General features: G+C 39.2%; 1 protein-coding gene across 1 annotated transcript; it reads left to right on the forward strand.

Moving 5' to 3' along the window:
- The first annotated feature begins 319 nt into the window (after positions 1 to 319).
- On the forward strand, positions 320 to 2,072 carry LOC139823699 (uncharacterized). Its single transcript, XM_071796207.1, has one exon. It carries the CDS (start codon positions 1,052 to 1,054, stop codon positions 1,973 to 1,975), a length of 924 nt encoding a protein of 307 aa, XP_071652308.1. The 5' UTR covers positions 320 to 1,051; the 3' UTR covers positions 1,976 to 2,072.
- The last annotated feature ends 19,962 nt before the right edge of the window (positions 2,073 to 22,034 follow it).

The raw sequence follows: 22,034 nt of genomic DNA on the forward strand, positions 1-22,034 counted from the left end.
AGGGGGATAGAAGAGGAAAAAAGCAGTAGTCGAAGAAAGAATAGAAAATGTAGAAAAGAAAGTGAGATTATTATGTTGAGTAGGACATTAAATAAATTGAAATCCTGGAAACATATGTATTATACGCTTATACATTTTGTATAAGTGTAATATAATAATTAAATCTTGAAAATTAATTTACCCGAACCATACAGAAAATCATCCTGTTTATTGTCTTTTTTTTCCTTTTGCTTCTGTCCAGCCCTCTGACACTTCTTATTATATCCTCTTTTACTGTGTCTACTTAGTGACGCCAAGCCCGCTGTGTGGCGCTGGCAACAGTCACCACGGGTCTATGGTAAAAGTTAGGTTAATTCGCTCACTGCTACCGCTGTTACCGAACGTGTTTCGTCGCGAAAGAAGAATTTTGAGAGTTGCTGATGCAACTAACCACATTTGTTTATTTTAATTAAACAATGCCGCGCTGTCTTGCACTTGGCTGTACGTCAGGTTATACTTTAAATCCTGAAAAAGTACATTTTTTTTATGTGCCAAAAGACGAAAATGTGAAAAAAGCATGGCAAGCAGCTTTAAAAAGAACTGATATAAATATAAATTCGACACAAGCTGTATGCCATCATCACTTTTTAAAAACTGACATTTTGTGGAAACGTGAAATTTACGACAAAGAAGGAAATGTTCTTGGCGTGGTAAGTTGTTAATTTCTAAGTTTCTTCTTTCATTAGTTAATAATGCCTGTTTGATAATTTATACAAAATAAATACTCATTAATTACATTAGTAATTGTTTAAATAATTATAAAACTTATCAAAAATTGTATTATAAATATTTCATAAATATTTTTTAGTCTGCACCATATAAAATACCAAAGTTACGTAAAGGGGCTGTACCATCACAATTCCCTGTGTTTGAGGAAATCTCAGACAATATTAAGGAAAAGCAATATCCAAAAAATATTGATAAAAATGTACATGATCCACATAATACTCAAGATAATGAAGAAAATGAACAAACGATATCACCATTTAATAATACAATAGATCAAGCAACAATGTTTTCATTTAATCACGTAATAGATATTCTAAACAGGAAAGAGTTTAATATGCCAAATCAGTGGATATATGGGCAGTATTTTACTGATGACGCACGATTATTGATCTTTTTTATTGCCACATGTAACAAAATGGAAAATTATGAGGACAAATATTCATTTAATCCTTTCAAAGAAGTTTTACTTAAAGAAAACATGACAATACAATTAAATATCTTAAGGCAGCCTATAAACATGTTAAACATTCCACCACACATAAGAATTCATGAGAATATTAATAGTATAGATGAGTTACAAGAAACATTGTTTTCTTTTGATAATGCTTCTATATGTTGTGGTGCAGATAACAGTAATAATGTAATTGAAAGCGTCGAATATAATGAAGCTTATGAAGATATTTGTGGCACGTGGAGACACAAAAAATGTTTATTATTTTCGTCATTTAATTCTAAAAAATGTACATTTTGTTCCGTTATGAAGAAATCTATAAACCAAAAGCACCGTCGGATGAAAATAGTAAAACTAATTAAAAGAATTAAAATAACTGTACCGATCACAGAAAAACAAGAGAAAATTTTACTAATTCGAAAAAGATATTATAAAGCACAAAAAGCGAAGAATAGAGCTAAATATATAATAAATAAATTGAGAAAAGAACTTACAGATAATATGACAAAAATTAAAGAAATTTCTGTAAATAATGTAGAAGATCAATTAAAAGGAACACACGTTTCTCGAAATCAGTTAATCGCAGTGCAAGAAATAATAAAAGCTGCGAAATTAAAAAATACAAAAGGTCGCAGGTATAGCGAAGAATGGATATTATTATGTATGTTATTGCACATGAAATCACCTAAGGCTTATGACTTTATAAGAGATAATCAAATATTATCCTTGCCATGTATTAGAACTATACAAAGGTAATATATACATTTTTATTTTCGAATAATTATTCTAGCTAGAAATATATACATAAATAGTAATCACGTACCAAAATATAACAATTTTATTAATTCATGTAATAATGCAATATGTATTTTTTTAGATATCTTTCTTTTATTGATACACCATGCGGTTTTGATACAAAATTTTTTGAAATGTTTAAATTAGCATTGAGAGACAAAACAGAGATACAAAACATGGAGTTATTTTACTTGACGAAATACATCTTCGCGAGTCCATTAATGTGAATTCTAAGAATCTCACGTATACAGGGTTAATTGATTTTGGAAGTGAAGGGATATCATCATTTAATCTTGATGAAAGAGCAGATTATGGACTAGTAATAATGTTTCGGCCAATTGCAGACTGTTATTGTCAACCAATAGCAGTGTTCGCTTCCAAAGGGCCTGTAACTGGAGAAGTACTTGCGCAATTGATAATTAAGGTACATATGATGCAATGAAAATTTAAATATATCGTATTTTTCTCTCGAAGTTCTATAAGAAATTGCAAAATATATTTTTATATAATTTTTTTGTTATATTATAGGCTATTGCATTATTAGAGGCTATTAATTTAAAAGTTCATGGTGTAATTACCGACGGTGCTACAACAAATAGAAAATTTTGGAATATTATGGGTGTCTGTGGAAGAAAAGATAATTTAATTAATAGTTTTAATCACCCAACTGTAAATGGACGTCGCATATATGTATTTTCAGATCCACCACACCTTATGAAAACGATTAGAAATCGATTGTACAGTACATCATTACAGGTAAAGTAATAGCTTAATTATCATATAGTTGTGTGAATATATCAGTTTACTTCTTTCATGAACATTTAAATTAAATTTGTTAGAGTATCGATTTGATACTGAGTACTAAAACTGAAATATTCATGAAATATCAGAAACAAATCCATAAAAAATGCGGCGTAAACTTGAAAGCTAAATGTACGAAAGAAATTTATAAAGGATAAGGCGTAAACTATGAAACTAAATCAAGTATTTATCCACACTGCAAAAGTTTAAAACGTCTAAAATATTTAATCTAAAAATCTAATCATAAATATCTTTTTGTTTTGTTTTTTTAAGCTTAATCCTGATGAAAAACATGTCAAATGGGATTATTTTCAAATATTACACAATAAGGATAAATCGCTGCCGGCTCAAATGCGAATATGCCCTAAAATAACAACTAATCATTTAATACTTACAAATGCAGCTAAAATGAGAGTTTGCCTAGCTGTTCAAGTAAGAATATTTTAATAGTATTTTATTTAATGATTTTACACAATTAATATATTTTACAGATAATCCAGTAGTTTAGAACGTTTAGAAATAGCTTAAGAATTGCAATATATCTTTATATACATTATTTCAGATTTTTAGTAAGTCGATGGCTCACGGTTTAAGATTCTACAAAAATTTTTTACCTGAATTAGAAGAGTGTGACAATACTGCAAACTTTTGTGAATGGATTAATAACTTATTCGATTCATTAAATCGAAATAAGTTTTCTGAAGGTTTGACTGTTGGAAATACAGACTACAAGGTACATTAATTTTTTTTATAATTAGTCAATGATTGGATTTGTGTAACTTTTATATATTAGTTTTTTTATTTATTACATATTTATGTATTTACAAGAAGCTAACAATTTTGCTAAAAATTTAATTTTTTAATAGATTTTAGAGAAATCTCTCAAGAAATTAGATGCTTGGCAGCAACATGTCGATGAAGGTGCTATCACAGAGAAAAACTTTTTAACGAGACAAACTGCTGAAGGTCTTCGTGTGACAATACAATCAACATTGGATTTGGTTAAATATTTAACGACAAATGCTGATTTTCCTTCCGTCTTAACAGGCCACTTGAATCAGGATTCACTTGAGGTTTGATATATCAAAAAATCGTATGTATATGTATTTATGTATATACATATATACATATGTATATACATATTTACACATTTATATACGTATTTTACCTGGTATTGATTATAAATATATATAAATATATATTTAGATTTATGATTTTAGAGGAATCTCTCAAGAATTTAGAAATATTTAACTTCTTATCATAGTTCTAAAAGTTTATTACTTATTCATAGGATACATTTATGGCATTGTGGTTTATTTTTATAACAATGTGGTATAAATAATTTCTCCATGTTTCCATGTGTCATATAGAGATTTTTTGGTTCAATAAGACAAGCAGCAGGGTCTAATGACCATCCCGGAACCCCTACTTTTCTTCAACTATATAAAATTTTAAGTACTTCAAGCATTCTTAGGCCTCCGCGCTATGGAAATTGTTCAGTTATGGAAGACTCAAAACCTCTAATCTCAATAACCGATATAAAACAGTTATATAAAAAATCAAATAAAAAATCTTTAATCAAATTGAAAGAAAAATTAAATCATGCTGTTGATAAAAGCGATAACAGCGAATGGGGTTTTGATGATTTTATAATAGAAAACGATTATCAACATGATGATAATGAAATTACAGATTGTATTGTATATTATACAACAGGATATTTGTGTAACTATATTTTAAAATCTACAAAGTGTAACATATGTAGGAACGCATTTACTAATCCTGTAGCATGTAGCCCTTTTCCTGAGGCGCTGTTAACAAATATGAGAACTGATAATAATCTAACGCATCCAAATTTAAAGATGTTTAAATTTATAAAATATTTAGAAATTTTGTTTTCTAAATATTGCCATCGTGCTGATGTATATGACATGGTTGTAGAAAATATCTATACAGAAGATCTGTCTTTTCCATGTAAAGAGCATGGTGATACTATTTTATCCAAAATAATAGATTTTTATATTTGTACACGCATGAGGCAATATTGCCATAAAATTAATCATGAGAAAAAAAAACAAAATCAAAATATAAAAAAAACAGCAAAGTATTATAAAAATTAAATAAAATTTTCTTAAACAAAAATATTTTATTATTTACCTATCTATCTTAATTTACGTTCCCAACTTTACATTACACATTTTATTTAATATATAATTTAAAAAAAAGTATTAATGTGTATTGAAAATTTGTAATAAATAATTCTGCACATATAATGCATATTGGCTAGATTCCATAAAGTGCATATGCGCGCATTTTTCTATTACGTTACTTTTGTCTATTACTGTTTTATTAATTAAATCTCATTTTTATCGAAGTGTTGACAAAAAATCATATGCAGTAAACATTACGTATACTGTAGATACACGCGCTTTACGGAACGCAGCCATTAACATATATATATTAACTGTGTTGACTGACGCCAGCGCCACGGCGTCACTAAGTAGACACCTGAAACTACAGAAAGCGGGGGGCTGCTTCTGTCTGACGGAAATTTGTTTAATAATGCTTCGGTATCGTTATCCATGCTGATGCAAATAGCTCTTTTCTCCATCTTCCGGGCTTCGATATATGTATCTGAAACAAATAATAATTTCAAGAAACCAATTCAATAAGTTACCCAAATAGCCAAAAATGTCGACAGTGAAAGCGACCAGTTTGGATGTATATTTTCCTCGGCAGAGTGATGCATACATTTAGGGAACTGTATCAATAAAGATAACGGTGTACAAACGCTAGCGAATCGCTCCATTATAAAACTTTGACCTTTATCTGGATTACGACCTTCTTATTGAGAGGAATCAATCATCAATCCTTCCTCATTTTTTATTCGAATGACACGAGTTCCCTTAATGTAGACAACTTTTGGCGAGCCATTATAGAGAATAGTTCTTGAATAGTTCTCTGAGACATGCAGCAAACGTATAACTGGAATTTTTCTATCTGGGTATTAATACATAGTTGAAGTGTACCAAAAATATACATACCAAAAGATCCTACCAAATACTGGTACGTTGTTTTACTCTAAGAGCTTTCAGGCTTTCGCTTTTTAGATGCAGCCAATGTTACTGCTTCTCCCTTGGGCCACCACACTGTCATTACGTCAGGGAGTACCCACGTTGATGGCACTGCAGCAGCCTACTCCTCAGTGACCACAACATAAAATGTATCACTCGACATCTTTTGATACAACTTCAATTGTAAAATAAGTTTGTTTACAATACATGCTGAGACGATCAAACAGTCGAATTCAATTCGGTAATGCCTTTTTTTTGTTTTTCCCTCGGGTGAAGGGAGTTTGTTGTGTCATTAACCTTACGTTTAGGTTATATAGCACAGAGGCTGCAGTCCATTTGATGCTACAAATGCTTTGAAGCGTTCTTCTTTTCCTTCTTTCTTCACTGAAAGAAAGAAGAAGAGGAATGCTTCGAACCATTTGTAGTATCAAGTGGGTCATAGGCAGGATCTCTCTCTCTCTCTCTCTCTCTCTCTCTCTCTCTCTCTCTCTCTCTCCCCCCCCCCCGTAGTCAGGGTCAGGTTAATCGCAGTCGCAAGATTTTACGTACCTTTTCTAACTTCTGGAAGTAGTACTCCCGTAGGAAGGAGATTGGGTCCTCGGACTCCTGGGGTCGGCCCACGCACAGTTGCACTATATATGTATAGGCTGCGTTCCGTGTTATTCACTGCCAGCTGCTAGTACTGAAAATCTATAGTGTATGTGACGTAAACAATATAGATTTTGCAGTACTGGCAGTGAATATCGGAACGCAGCCATATAGTCTTTCAGGATTTGTTGGATTAATTATTTACCTCGTGGCTCGCGGCACATTCCTCGCACTCACGCACACTCACGTCCTTCTCGATTGAGATTCGCCGCCATGTTGATATGCACGGCGCGCCGTACGCGGGCGGCGCTTCAATTAAAAAAATGACTGCTAGAAGTCGACTTTTAGTCGACTTTCCGTCATTTTTAGAAGTCGACTAGAAGTCGATTTATAAATGTCGACGGAAAGTCGACTTTTATAAGTCGACTTTTAGTCGACTTTCCGTCATTTTTAGAAGCCGACTAGAAGTCGACTTATAAAAGTCGACTTACCGTCGACTTTCCGTCAACTGTGCTCTCAGGGAATATTCTTTGATTAATGAAATTGACACTTACATTGACACTTTTGTTATCAACTTCACATTTTACAATCGGCGCCCTGAAAATCGCAGCGTTGCTATATTGTTCTGACAGTAAAATTTACCGAAAAATGAAAAATTTCTAAATACACATAATATTTTCACTTTTTTCTTATAATTAAACATAATAATCAATTATAACTTAATTTGATATAAGTTTAATGCAATATACAAGAGTTTGCTGAGACCCTGCTTAAGCGCCTACCAAATACGCTCCTCCGTGAAAGGAATATCTTAATTGGGTTGTCGCAGGGCGTTTGAGATAACCTGTTCTTCACCCTGCACAGCTTACACATCTTTACAAACTTAATTAGCAACTATCGCTTATAGCTACAGGCTTATTAGCCTGTATATTTATTTATTTCAGTATAAAATAATTTTTAAGACGTTCATATTAATTCTGATTGCAGACGGACCTTCGGGAACACTAGCGCCTTCTTCTTTTAACATGAATAACTAAAAATCTATATTTCGGCTAATTACCGAATTTATAAATATTTAATTAAAATTATCTGGGTGACCTTTTTAACCACACTTCGTAACTCTTCATACAAAATACAAACGATTCCGTATAAAAACTTTTATTAATTTATCTATTTCGGCTAAATGCATGGGGTAAAAATAATTAATTTATTGGTATACGATCTCGAGACATTCACATCTATTGGTCGAATTAGTTTTAGTTATTGGCGTTAGCTTCGCTACAATCGCGTTTAATTTTTTTAGCTAGCGTCCCTTCTTGTCCACTACTACTTCTTGCGAACCTTCGCCTGATAACGTACGCTGTACTCTTGTGCAGAATATAATATTTAACTAAAGTACGTCTGTCCAGTTTATTTCTCTCGCAATAGGGCACGCTATATCCAACAGTGGTTATGGGCCCAGTCTAGCCCATTCGCGAGTGAAGTAATAATTTCCGAGAGCAAAAAAACTTTTTTCGTTGTAGTGTGTGCAAGTCGCGAAGCAAGATGTCCGACATGAGCGCGAGCTCGTTCCTTCCCGTCACAAAGTTGAAAAGCAGGGAGAACTACACAACGTCGAAAATAGCCATGGAAAACCTGTTAAGTTTGGATGGCTTATGGAAATCAGTTCTCGGAAACGAGACAAGCGCAGAGAAGATTGCGAAGACGAAGGCGAAGATAGTCCTGAGCGTGGACGAATCACTGTATATACACGTGGCGAAAGCGGCCACGGCGCAGGAAGCATGGAAAAATCTTCAGAAAGCATTCGAAGATACAGGGCTCACTCGGAAGGTCGGTTTACTACGAAGGATGACCACTACAAGGTTAGAAAACTGTAAATCCATGGAAAAATATGTAGGCGAAATTATGTCACCCGCGCATCAGTTAACCGCCATCGGATTCGAAATCAATCAAGAGTGGCTCGGGACGGTGCTATTGGCGGGCCTCCCTGATCAGTACCAACCAATTGTTACGGGCAAAGTCAGCATGGTGTGCAGTGTCGGCATTGCCCGGGCAATGTCAGCATTGCACAACGCGACTGGGCAAAGTAGTTTATTAGCGGACATTGCCCGGTTTGATGTGGGCAAAGTTAACACTGCCCATCCAGCGATGGCAATGTCAGCAACGATTATCACATTGCGGACTTTGCTCGGTTCCAAGTGGGCAATGTCGACAATGCTAAATCTCCGTGGGCTAAGCTGCGCTAAATAAGAGTAATTCTTCAGTTTAGCTACCTCAGCACAGAAATCGATGCAATTAGGCTTAATCGACGCGTTTTTGCATGAAACGAACGAATCTGGCAGAAAAAAGTGTCGCTCTGCCCCGCGACGCGAGATATTAATCGTTAAAGTTGACAGGAATCAGGTTATGATTCCTGTCATACCGACGACATGTAGCAACACTGAACGTGCCCTGCGGCCATATGCGCATGCTCAGTGGTCGCACGCGCATGTAAAACAATTTTAAATGAATCAATCGTGCAGAATAACCAAGCATCTCGATTCAAGCAGTTAGGTCTCACGCTGGGAGTTTCATTAGTTTAATTATGCGTGGGAAGCACACACACACACACACACACACACGGGGGGTGCGAGGGGGGGGCCTTCGGTCCCCCCTCTCTAGCACCCATTCCCGTCGGTAGGCAGCGTGGACCTCGCTTTACAACATAAAGTACATACATGCTAAGTTGTAAAACGAAATTATGAAGTACATGCATGGAGGAGGGTGCAGGAGAGAGAAGCCTTTCTGTTCACGTGCGCTCACGCATGTAAGCCCTCTTGCACCCCTCCATGCATGTGCTTTATAATTTCGCTTTACAACTTAGCATGTATGTACTTTATGTTGTAAAGCGAGGTCCACGCTGCCTACCGACGAGGTGGGTGCGGGGGAGGGTGGGACCGAAGGCCCCCCTTGCACCCCCCGTGTGTGTGTGTGTGTGTGTGTGTGCTTCCCACGCATAATTAAACTAATGAAACTTCCAGCGTAAGACCTAACTGCTTGAATCGAGATGCTTGGTTATTCTGCACGATGTAACTGTTTAATGATTTTCGTTAAAGCAGGGCACATACGCACGTGTGTATGCCCTGCTTTATAGAAGTTGTGATTTTCGTTAAAGCAGGGCACACACACGTGTGTATGCTGGTGTATGCCCTGCTTTATAGAAGTTGTGATTTTCGTTAAAGCAGGGCATACATACGTGTGTGTGCCCTGCTTTAACGAAAATCGTTAAACAGTTACATTGTGCAGAATAACCAAGCATCTCGATTCAAGCAGTTAGGTTGTAACCGGATCACCGATGCACAATGTAACATTAACGTATTAGCCACTTACTACTTGGGCTGAAATTACGGTCGCCACTGTATTTTCAGGTCTAAATACAGAAACCTTGGTAGTATGCATTGCCCCGTCCTTCCTCTCAGCTTAATGGCTGCCGTCTTTTACGTCGCGGACGTGTTCAAGGCCGTCGGCCACGCCCTGGTACTGCGTTGCGTAATTCACGGATATAGGTATAGGAATCGCACTGGGGTCGCGAATAATCACTCGTTTGTTTATTATAAACAAATAACAATTTAATATTCCACAGTTTACAGTTTCTCCGTCGTCGCGGTATCACTCGCTCGCGCTATCAATCGCCACGAGATTCGTCTAACTCGAATGTCCACGATACAGAGCTAATTACGGCTAATCGTCGTTTCGCAATCAAGAGCGTGCTCGTTCGCTAATGATGTTCGTTCGCGTTTATCTTAGGCCGTCGCGAAATGAGCCTTCTCGAATCGAGTAATTTTATGCGTAACCGTATTAACGATTGAACGCCTCTATATTCGCACCGAATATTCGCACTTGTCGTAGGCGATCACGGGATAAGAATAACGGAATCGAGTTGTTGCGCGCTACCGTAAAACGTGTTAACGCCTCGAAGTATATCCGTAGACTGTCCGGGAGAAACGGGTAGAGTTCCCCCACTTTGGTTCTGACGCCGGCGCGCCGCTTCCCATTTCGGCGGGAAAGACTCGGTATTGCGCGCCTTTCTCTCTCAACCAATCGCATCGCTCGTTGACGAACGACACGATCCCTTCGTTAACGGCACATTGCCCTTGAAAGCTGAACCGTTGTGATTGGCTCAGCTCGTTGGGATCGGAGAAACTGCGGTTGGATTGGACGGCGGACAATGCCTCTCGCTTCGACCTCGGCGATGCGGCAACCAATGCCAGCCGTCGCAACGGGCACAAAGTGCACCTTCGCGGCTAGTCACTCGGAACGGTTCCGAGTGACCTTGTACGGTCATTTTGACGTTCCTGGACTTTGCAGGTAAGTAATCGGTTTACCGGAATCAAATCTATTAATTCCCCTTTCTTTTCAGGTACCCGCGCCTCTTAGGATCGTCTCGCCCAATCATCGGACGTTATCGGCTTACCAGTAATGACAACGTCGGTAAGCATAAGGTAATACATGACATGCATTAAAATATAATAAAATTTAGTTCTCTCGACAGGGAAATACAAAATAATAATAATAATACGTAAATTCGCGCGTTTCGACCTCGTCTCGCTTCGTTGAGCCAAGCTCGCTTCCTATTGGTCGGTTCTCCGCGATTATCTAAAAAGGTTGCGCCTCGCGCTCTCATTGGCTGAAGGCCTCGCAAAATCATAAACTACTCTGAAAACTTGTAAAATTAAATCAAAGTGCCAGGAATCGTTCCTATTGGCCATCGCTGTGTCGAGAATGTTTGATACTGTTAAATCTATCGAAACTAACGCTAATCTTAATAAAATCGACTGGGTCGCTGCCCATTGGTCGTCTCTGCTCGACATGACTGTTTTGCTGTCAAATCGTTTGATATCAAATTAATGAATGTGAAACCGTCCGTCTCGAACTCCATTGGTCCATTCTCGTGAAAACTATTTCTACGGCTCATCATTCGTCGATGATCAATCTCGGATCGATCTCGATACTTAGCAAAGATGTATAATGTGTAAAGTGTAAAGATCAGTGTAACTGTCTGTAAGTCCGGAAAGGATATTATTATGGGAATAAAGATGATTAACGTGACAACTATGTATTCTTTTAACTGCATGATTCTGATTGGTCTGGCTACGTCAAGTAATAAGGTTCTGCTTTCACCCGGTGTAAATAGGCTAATAACAGTATGCATATGATCGCTATTGCGAATGAAATGAAAATAAATGCCAAAACTAGAATACGGAACTTATCCGAATCCATTGCTTCTAAAATTATGACCTTGGCCTCTTATTGGCTCTTTTCTCTACTTTTATGACTCTAATGATTCTACTGTATAAATTATGGGTTTTCGGTGTAAGGATTACTGGGATTGGTCAATGTGCGTGTTTCTAATGTAATACAGTCTCGTTTCAATGTCAGTCGTGTTTTTAATGTATCTGTTACATATAGTGCGCTCGCTTACGCTTATTCGCGCAATCACTCCCACACTTCCTATAAATCTAATAAATCTTTCTGAATATAATTCTATCGTGCTCATTGGCACTTGTCGCAATCAAATAATAAAATAAAATAATAAAATCAAATCGAAACTTAATCTTTCTCCCCTTGGAGACTCACTATGTCATGCTTAACAAAAACTTTTCTATGAAATACATCACAATGCAAAGATATAAAAAGAACAATAGGATACATGAATAAGTCATTTAAAAAAGAAATAAAATAAAAGTAAAATATAAAAGTTCATCAGCCACGGCTTACAGTTGCGTGTACTGTGATTGGGTTAATGGCATCGTCGCTTCGACCACCTCCTCCGTTGCTGGGGATTGGCTCGTCACTGCGATGTCAGCCTCGCCTGGTCCAGCGGGCTGTACGGCTCCCTCCGCAAGGACTATTGCCTCCGCTACACCCTCTGGAATTAGCTGGAGGATCTGCGCGACCTCGGTATCCTCCTCGATGATCGGCTCCTCCTCATTGGCCACCTGGGTCAGGGGCTTCGTCGGCTCCGTCGCGCCCGTCCTCGGCACCTCTGCCCTCTGCTCTGTCATTGGGTCTGTGAAGTCCGCTGTGGCACAATCAGAACTCGACGCTGGAACGAGTGATTTATCACCCGGTTCCAAGGTCTCACGCTGGGAGTTTTATTAGTTTAATTATGCGTGGGAAGCACACACACAGGGGGGGTGCGAGGGAGGGGGCCTTTGGCCCCCCCTCCCCCGCACCCACCCCGTCGGTAGGCAGCGTGGACCTCGCTTTACAACATAAAGTACATGCTAAGTTGTAAAGCGAAATTATAAAGCACATGCATAGAGGGGTGCCGAAGGCCCCCCCCCTCGCACCCCCCGTGTGTGTGTGTGTGTGTGTGCTTCCCACGCATAATTAAACTAAAGAAACTCCCAGCGTGAGACCTAATTGCTTGAATCGAGATGCTTGGTTATTCTGCACGATTGATTCATTTAAAATTGGCGCAGTTTTACATGCGCGTGCGACCATTGAGCATGCGCATATGGCCGCAGAGCACGTTCAGTGTTGCTACATGTCGTCGGTATGACAGGAATCATAACCTGATTCCTGTCAACTTTAATGATTAATATCTCGCGTCGCGGGGCAGAGCGACACTTTTTTCTGCCAGATTCGTTCGTTTCGTGCAAAAACGCGTCGATTAAGCCTAATTGCATCGATTTCTGTGCTGAGGTAGCTAAACTGAAGAATTACTCTTATTTAGCGCAGCTTAGCCCACGGAGATTTAGCATTGTCGACATTGCCCACTTGGAACCGAGCAAAGTCCGCAATGTGATAATCGTTGCTGACATTGCCATCGCTGGATGGGCAGTGTTAACTTTGCCCACATCAAACCGGGCAATGTCCGCTAATAAACTACTTTGCCCAGTCGCGTTGTGCAATGCTGACATTGCCCGGGCAATGCCGACACTGCACACCATGCTGACTTTGCCCGTAACATATCGATAAATTGAAGTCCTCATCGAGCGGTGATACGGCCTATCACGTGAAGAGAAAAGACTCGAAGCTCAAATCAAGATGAGAAACGTTAAGTGCTGGTCGTGCGGTAAATATGGTCACGTCGTGAGTGAGTGTAGAGACAAAAAGAAGGACGATAAAGAAAATAAAGACAGTAAAAGTCACGATGAAAAGAAGAAAAGTGACACAAACACTAAAGTAGCTTTCCTCGCTAACAGTTATTCAAGTGCCAGTGATACTGCCTGCCCCAGTAAAACAGGAACGTGGAATCCACGTTTCTTTCATGTGGACCATGGACGTAGAATTCACGTAGACAATCGAGTGGATCATCCGCTTAAAAACGGTAGTCGGATCCACGTGGATGAGATCATCGATTCGACGTGAAATTTACGTGAAAATTTCACGTCTTAATATTTTGGCGAGTACTTTAGAAGTACTGGGCAGTACTGAATTATTGGTAGTAATTTATTACACAGAGAACTACTGGTGCATAGTATTGAATTATACTCACCCAAAAAAAACCTCTTAATACTAGAGGACACTGATTTCCGATATTCACCCGGCATAAAAAAAATTATTTTTATCGAAATTTTATTACTATTTCATAACTAAATTTGTTTTTTAAGATGCAGTTTATGATTATAAATATTTTCTCGTATTTAAAAACACATATAAAAACACACTTACCTTGGTGGGATTCGAACTCGGGACCTCTGGATCGTGAGCCAACTGCCTTACGTGGTAGACTACTTCTTAATTTGATGTAAGTGTTATATATAGTCTACATATGTCATAACCAGCGCAAATATATAATTTTTTAAAAATCATCTTAAGAAACAAATTCAGTTTAAAAACTGATTATTATTATAACACATAACTTTTGTATTTTTACGACATAATAAAATTCTTCAATTTTAAAATGTCTCACTATCATTTTCATTAATTATTCATTAAAACGTTCCATTTAGCTATATTAATTGTGATTGACAACATCAATGTCTCCTGAGATTGATAAATTATCTGTCAGTAGAACAGTGAAAATATCTACGCAAAATCTACATTGATACTACGCGGATGAGATACTTTGATTTTATCGATAGAAAAGAAACGTTGAATCCACGCAGATAAGGTACTTCGATTTTGGCGCTGAAAAAGAAACGTTGAATCCACGCGGATAAGGTACTTCGATTTTGGCGATGGAAAAGAAACGTTGAATCCACGCGGATAAGGTTCTTCGATTTTGGCGATGGATAAGAAACGTTGAATCTACGTGGATAACTCGTGGATGAATCTCCATCCACGTATTACGTAGATTCGACGCAGATGCGACGTACCTGTTTTACTGGGATGGATAATAGATTCGGCGGCGTCGATACATATTTCACTGTATAAAGAAAGCTTTACTTCTCTAGTGAAGTTGCACGAATCAAAGGTGGTCGTCGCGGACAGTAAAAAATTATGTGTCGAAGGGAAAGGCACGGTATCGGTATCGGGATTGGTAAACGGCATGATTCGCGAAATAATCGTGGAAGATGTGTTGTACGTTCCCGAGCTCAGTGTAAACTTGCTGTCAGTGCGGAAAATAACCGAAAAAGGTTATGTCGTAAAATTTGACCGAGATGTTTGTCAGATAATAAAAGCGAACGGTGATATGGTGGCGGTGGCTAAACCAATGGACAATATTTACAAGTTAGTACAACCGGTGAATACTGCATTCAGTTGCAGAGAAGACAATAGTTCGATATGGCATAAAAAGCTCGGCCATATAAATAGAGCGAGCATGAAACTTCTTCGGGACAAACACGCGTTCGGTTTAGAATTTAATGATCCGGATAATCGTCCGTGTGAAGTTTGTGTGAAAGGGAAACAGGCGCGTCAGAGATTCTTTATGAATGAAAGAAGAGCGTCAAAGCCCCTGGAACTTGTGCATTCGGATGTCTGCGGGCCGATGGAGGAAGCATCTATCGGAGGCTCAAGATATTTTGTATTACAAAAATCCTTTGCTGCGACCAAACTGGCTAATATTTATTTAACAAGCACAACGCGTTTCAACCGAGATTCCGGTCCTTCTCAAGTGCGTACAATAAATTAACACTTGCAAAACACTTCATTATACACAATGTGGCAGCAATGAGTCTACGAACTAAAATAAAAAAAAAAGGTAAAATAATAAATTAACAAACTAAAATGACGTACGAAGAGTAAACTCAGGAATAAAATAGCAACGCTTACATGTTTTGTGTGTCAAAGGCGATAAAAGATATGCGAGTCATAACATATTTAACCAACGTGAAATTCGGTGGTGCGTTCACTATAGGTGACGACAGACGACTGAGTGAGAAACAAAGGCAGAAATAACCGAAAGCGCTCACATTAAGTTTATTATTTTGTCATAAATGACAGGAAGGTTATCGGTGTCCTTTTGTAAATTAATAGTATTATTGTTTTTCTTAATAAACACCATTTCGGCTATCTCTCTCTTTTTGAAATGTTTCTCGCTATGTAGAACTTTGGGACTAGTCCAATTAAATTCATGATTGCAAGAGGTCTTGTGTTTGCTGACCACAGAATGATTACTGGGATGCTTTTTAGTATCGGCACGATGTTCCTTGATTCTAGTCACCAAATTTCTTTTGGTCTGTCCGATGTAACATGCGTCGCAATTAAGACAATCGATCTCGTATACAATTTCCATGCGTTTAGCGCTTTCGAGCCTATCTTTGCCTCTATTAATAATACGATCGAGTTTTTTAGGAACCGTATAGACCACGTCGAATCCTTTGTTCCTCAGGGCTTACTAATACTCTCGCTACAATTCTTTATGTAAGGAATGGTGACAGGATGTCGCACAGTATGAACCTTGTCATTTCTCGAATCGCGGTTCTTTAAAAGCATTAATCGTCGTTTTATGTATTTGTTATAAAAATATGTCGGATAACAATTATCAGAGAGAATCTCTTTAACAACACGGATATTATTCTCATGGAAGCGCTCGTTGGACAATAAAATCGCTCGGTCAACAAATCGCTCGGTAACATCGCTTGTTATCTTCATAACATTTTGAACGATTCCATTCTTAAACCGCGTTCTTATATAAAAAACAGTTGGTGTTTCGTTGAGAGCATTAAAAAATTGAAAATTCTGCCCGACGAAATTCTCATTTCACTCGACGCCACTTCTCTATTCACTAACATCCCGAAAGGGCTTGTTATGGAAGGCATCAAAAAACGATGGTGTCACATTTCTACTGCCACCAAATTAACTTTACAACAATTTTTATACGCGATTGACATTGTTCTAAGCTCCACTAGCTTTAGTCTTAACGAGAATATTTACGATCAAATTTTTGGTAGTCCCATGGGGTCTCCTCTTTCCCCTATCCTTGCAAATATAGTGCTTGACGACCTTGAAACATATTGCCTTGAATTATTAAGTTTCAAGGTTCCCATATTCGGGAGATATGTTGACGATATATTTGCAATTATTCCACGTGATAAAATAAATAACACGCTTGAGGCTTTTAACAGTTACCACCCGCGTCTGAACTTTACATGCGAAACTGAGACCAATCTCTCGATCAACTTCTTAGATGTGACCGTTATTAGAGATGGCAAAAATCTGTTAACAAATTGGTACAGGAAATCCACCTTCTCAGAACGCTACATTAATTTTTACTCAAGCCACCCAATTAACTACAAAGTTAACGTTATTTCTAATTTGGTTGACCGAGCGATTTTATTGTCCAACGAGCGCTTCCATGAGAATAATATCCGTGTTGTTAAAGAGATTCTCTCTGATAATTGTTATCCGACATATTTTTATAACAAATACATAAAACGACGATTAATGCTTTTAAAGAACCGCGATTCAAGAAATGAAAAGGTTCATACTGTGCGACATCCTGTCACCATTCCTTACATAAAGAATTGTAGCGAGAGTATTAGTAAGGCCCTGAGGAACAAAGGATTCGACGTGGTCTATACGGTTCCTAAAAAACTCGATCGTATTATTAATAGAGGCAAAGATAGGCTCGAAAGCGCTAAACGCATGAAAATTGTATACGAGATCGATTGTCTTAATTGCGACGCATGTTACATCGGACAGACCAAAAGAAATTTGGTGACTAGAATCAAGAAACATCGTGCCGATACTAAAAAGCATCCCAGTAATCATTCTGTGGTCAGCAAACACAAGACCTCTTGCAATCATGAATTTAATTGGACTAGTCCCAAAGTTCTACATAGCGAGAAACATTTCAAAAAGAGAGAGATAGCCGAAATGGTGTTTATTAAGAAAAACAATAATACTATTAATTTACAAAAGGACACCGATAACCTTCCTGTCATTTATGACAAAATAATAAACTTAATGTGAGCGCTTTCGGTTATTTCTGCCTTTGTTTCTCACTCAGTCGTCTGTCGTCACCTATAGTGAACGCACCACCGAATTTCACGTTGGTTAAATATGTTATGACTCGCATATCTTTTATCGCCTTTGACACACAAAACATGTAAGCGTTGCTATTTTATTCCTGAGTTTACTCTTCGTACGTCATTTTAGTTTGTTAATTTATTATTTTACCTTTTTTTTTTTATTTTAGTTCGTAGACTCATTGCTGCCACATTGTGTATAATGAAGTGTTTTGCAAGTGTTAATTTATTGTACGCACTTGAGAAGGACCGGAATCTCGGTTGAAACGCGTTGTGCTTGTTAAATAAATATTAGCCAGTTTAGTCGCAGCAAAGGATTTTTGTAATTGTACTACTCACTGGCGAAGTAAAAGTATTTGATATATTTTGTATTATTCAAGACGACTACACGCGAAGATTAAGCATACATTTTCTGAAGAATAAAAGCGAGGTTCTTGATACTTTCAAGACTTACAAGGCGTACGTCGAGAAACATACGGGTCACCGAATCCTGTTGCGGTCTGACAATGGACGTGAGTACGTGAATGAATCGTTTAAAGAATTTTTACGTACAGAGGGGCTTCAGCATCAATTGACAATTCCCTATACGCCGCAACAAAACGGCTTGGCGGAGCGCAGTAACCGCACAGTTGTAAAAAAGGCACGTTGCTTAATTGCTTGCGGACGCAGAATTTTCAAAGAAGTTTTGGGCAGAGGCTTGTTCGACAGCGGTATACCTCATCAATCGATCGTCGGCAAAGCGGCTCCAGGGCAAGACTCCACACGAAATTTGGTCGGGAGATAAACCCGATCTGTCTCACTTAAAAGTTTTTGGTTGCAGGGCCCTTGCGCATATTCCGAAAGAACTTCGCCACAAATGGGATGAAAAGGCAAAATCATGTTTGTTCTTGGGATATTTGGAGCACACTAAAGGGTACCGACTGTACGATGGAAAAACAAGAAAGATCTTCAGGAGCAGGGACGTAGTCTTCTATGAAGATTCAGCGGAAGTCAAAAAGACAGCTTGCATGATGCCAATTGCCAACGACTCGGAAGAAGTTAATGACAACGCAGATTCAGTGGGGGACTGTTCCAACGACCAGGAAGAAGGCAATGAGACGCCAACTGAAGATGATGAAGACGTCGAACTAACGGAAGACGAAGATGATGATCACTAAAACGTGTCGGCGCCACGCCGTAGTAGCCGAATTCCGAAGCCAAAGAGTTGGCTAGATTATATTACATATAAGGTGTCTATAGAGCCCACAGGAGGTGAACCTACAAGTGTCAAAGAGGCGCTAGAAGGTCCAAACAGTAAGGAATGGAGCTTAGCAATGAAGGAGGAGCTCGATGCATTAATGCAGAATAAAACATGGGAACCATGTCCTTCACCGAAAGAAAAGAAGGTTCTCAGAACGAAGTGGGTATTCAAACTGAAACAGAATCCTCAAGATGGATCGCGACGCTTTAAGGCAAGGCTGGTGGTACGAGGTTACGAGCAAATACCAAGAGGACACCACGAAACATTTTGCCCGGTGGTTAGATTCAATACCTTGCGATGTCTGTTTGCTGTAGCAGCCAAAAAGGATTACGATATTGATCACTTGACGTGGTGACAGCCTTCCTCAATGACGAGCTCGACGAGGAGGTGTACATCGAGTTGCTGGACGAACAGGTCGACAGGCTCAAAAAGGCGCTATATGGCTTGAAGCAGGGAGCTTACGCTTGGAACAAGAAGTTGAACGAGGATCTAGAAGAGTTAGGGTTCACACGATCAGAAGTAGATCTCGGCTTGTATATCAGAAGAGAAAAGGATGGAAGTGTAATATACATAGCTGTATATGTGGACGACCTGTTGGTATTCTCAAACAATAAGAGATTAAAGCGATGGATCATTGAACAGTTGGAGCAGAAGTTTAAAATGAGAAATCTTGGTCCAGTTTCAAGGATCTTGGGCATCAATGTGCAACGAGACAGAAAGAACAAAGAGATTATTCTTGACCAGAAGGACTACGTAGAAGATATCCTGAAAAGGTACAACATGGAAGATAGCAATCCGGTTAAGACCCCACTAGACATAAACCAGAAACTAACAAAAGAGATGGCACCGAAGAACGAAGAGGAAGCAGATGCAATGAAGAACGTTCCTTATAGAGAAGCGCTAGGGAGTTTGATGTACGCGTATCAAGCTACTCGACCAGATTTAGGTTGTGCGATTACAACTCTCAGATTATTTGCAGAAAATCCGGGAAGAGCCCACTGGAATGCACTGAAACGCGTGTTACGCTACTTGAAAGGGACAAAAGACTATAGATTAAAGTTCGGTAATTCGAAAGAAACGAAATTAGTGGGATATAGTGACGCGGATTGGGCTGGGGACGTGGATAATCGGCGTTCCACGAGTGGATATATATTTTTGTTAGGTGGTAGCGCTATTTCATGGTGTTCAAAGAAACAACAAACGATCTCGCTCTCGACGACAGAGTCGGAATATATAGCAATAGCTTTAGCTAGTCAGGAGTTGTTATGGTTAAGTAAACTGTTAAATTATATTGAGAGTTCGAGTGTTAGCAGTCTGATAAAACTTTACTCCGATAACCAAAGCGCGATAAAGCTTATTCATTCGAACAATTATCATGCTAGAGATCAAAGCATTTCGATACAAAATATAACTTTGTTAAAGATAAAGTAAAAGATAAAGTTATTGACTTATTGTACGTTTCCAGTGAGAAAATGGTTGCAGATGCGCTTACAAAAGCTGTGATTAACGAGAAAATTAGATTTCTTAATAGCAGCGTAGGGTTAAGCGCGTAAATTTTTTTGTTTAATTAAAAGTTTGTTTGTAACGATAAAGTCTCGAGCTCGAGTGGGGGAATATTGGTATACGATCTCGAGACATTCACGACATCTATTGGTCGAATTAGTTTTAGTTATTGGCGTTAGCGTCGCTACAATCGCGTTTAGTTTTTTTAGCTAGCGCCCCTTCTTGTCCACTACTACTTCTTGCGAACCTTCGCCTGATAACGTACGCTGTACTCTTGTGAAGAATATAATATTTAACTAAAGTACGTCTGTCCAGTTTATTTCTCTCGCAATAGGGCACGCTATATCCAACATAATTAATTACAATTAAACGAATGACTCACAAACCTTTTCAATTGCACTTCAAAAGTCTTCATACGAAATACAAAAGTTTCATATGGTAGATTCTTTCCTGGACATTCATTTCCGGTCAAATACATACGAATTTTTAGACGCGGGGAGTAAAGCCTGAGGGTGCCATTACATGGAGCGCGGAAACGCGGAAGACAAAATTTACTAGATTTCCGTTGATCCGTTCCGTCTGTTTTGAGTAGGGGGGTAATATATACTTCTGACCTCAGGCATCTCGCTTGCGGTTAGCGGGGTCGGGGGGTGCCTCGCTGCCGCGGGGGGAACGCCGTAAGCGGTGGGCAAGGGGGTCGAGGGACGGTGTTAAAAGTCATCGGAGGGGAGGCTATGCGGGGGGAAAAGTCCCTAGGCGGGCGAGGGGGGGAGCGCGACGCGGGGGGACGGTTGTTTACTGGTATTTGTGGGGACCTTGTTGGGAGTAAATTCCCTAGGCGGGTAAATAGGGAATATCGCTCCGCAGGGCCGCCAACGGGGCTCGGCGCGGGGGACGCGGGCGTTTCGAGGGGAGGGCGCTCGGAGCGGCGCTCGCGCCGTTACCGACCGTTTTAGAAAATCGCGCGTTATCGACCGCACGCGGAAATCGCGCGCCTTCCAGAAATAGGATCGTCGCGTCGTCGATTGCGGCGCGGTCGCGCGCTTCTTTCTTTCGACGGGCCGGACGCGGTTTTCCGGACCATCCCGGCGTATCGAGATCGAGAGAGACGACTCGTCTCTTCGTCCGCTCGATTCGTACGATTCGCGATTATCTTTTTAGCGCGTGTTCGAACTCGTTCGAGGTCGCTCTCGTCGTTTCCTCCTTTTGTTTTTTTTTTTAAGGATGCGGCGAGCGGTTGTCGTCATTCCGGGAAAGAGCGTATCCGGCAGGGGTACGTTCTCCGTTGAGATAACGAACGGGGTATAAATTGAACGGGCGTGCGACGGCGCGGCAAACGGTGACGCGGGCGGGCAAGTGTATCGAGGATGAGTGGCGCGACGACGTGAAGCGCATCGGAATTTTTACAAGTT

This window comes from Temnothorax longispinosus, unplaced genomic scaffold (assembly GCF_030848805.1).
Source record: "Temnothorax longispinosus isolate EJ_2023e unplaced genomic scaffold, Tlon_JGU_v1 HiC_scaffold_16, whole genome shotgun sequence".
NCBI classification, from domain to species: Eukaryota; Metazoa; Arthropoda; class Insecta; order Hymenoptera; family Formicidae; genus Temnothorax; species Temnothorax longispinosus.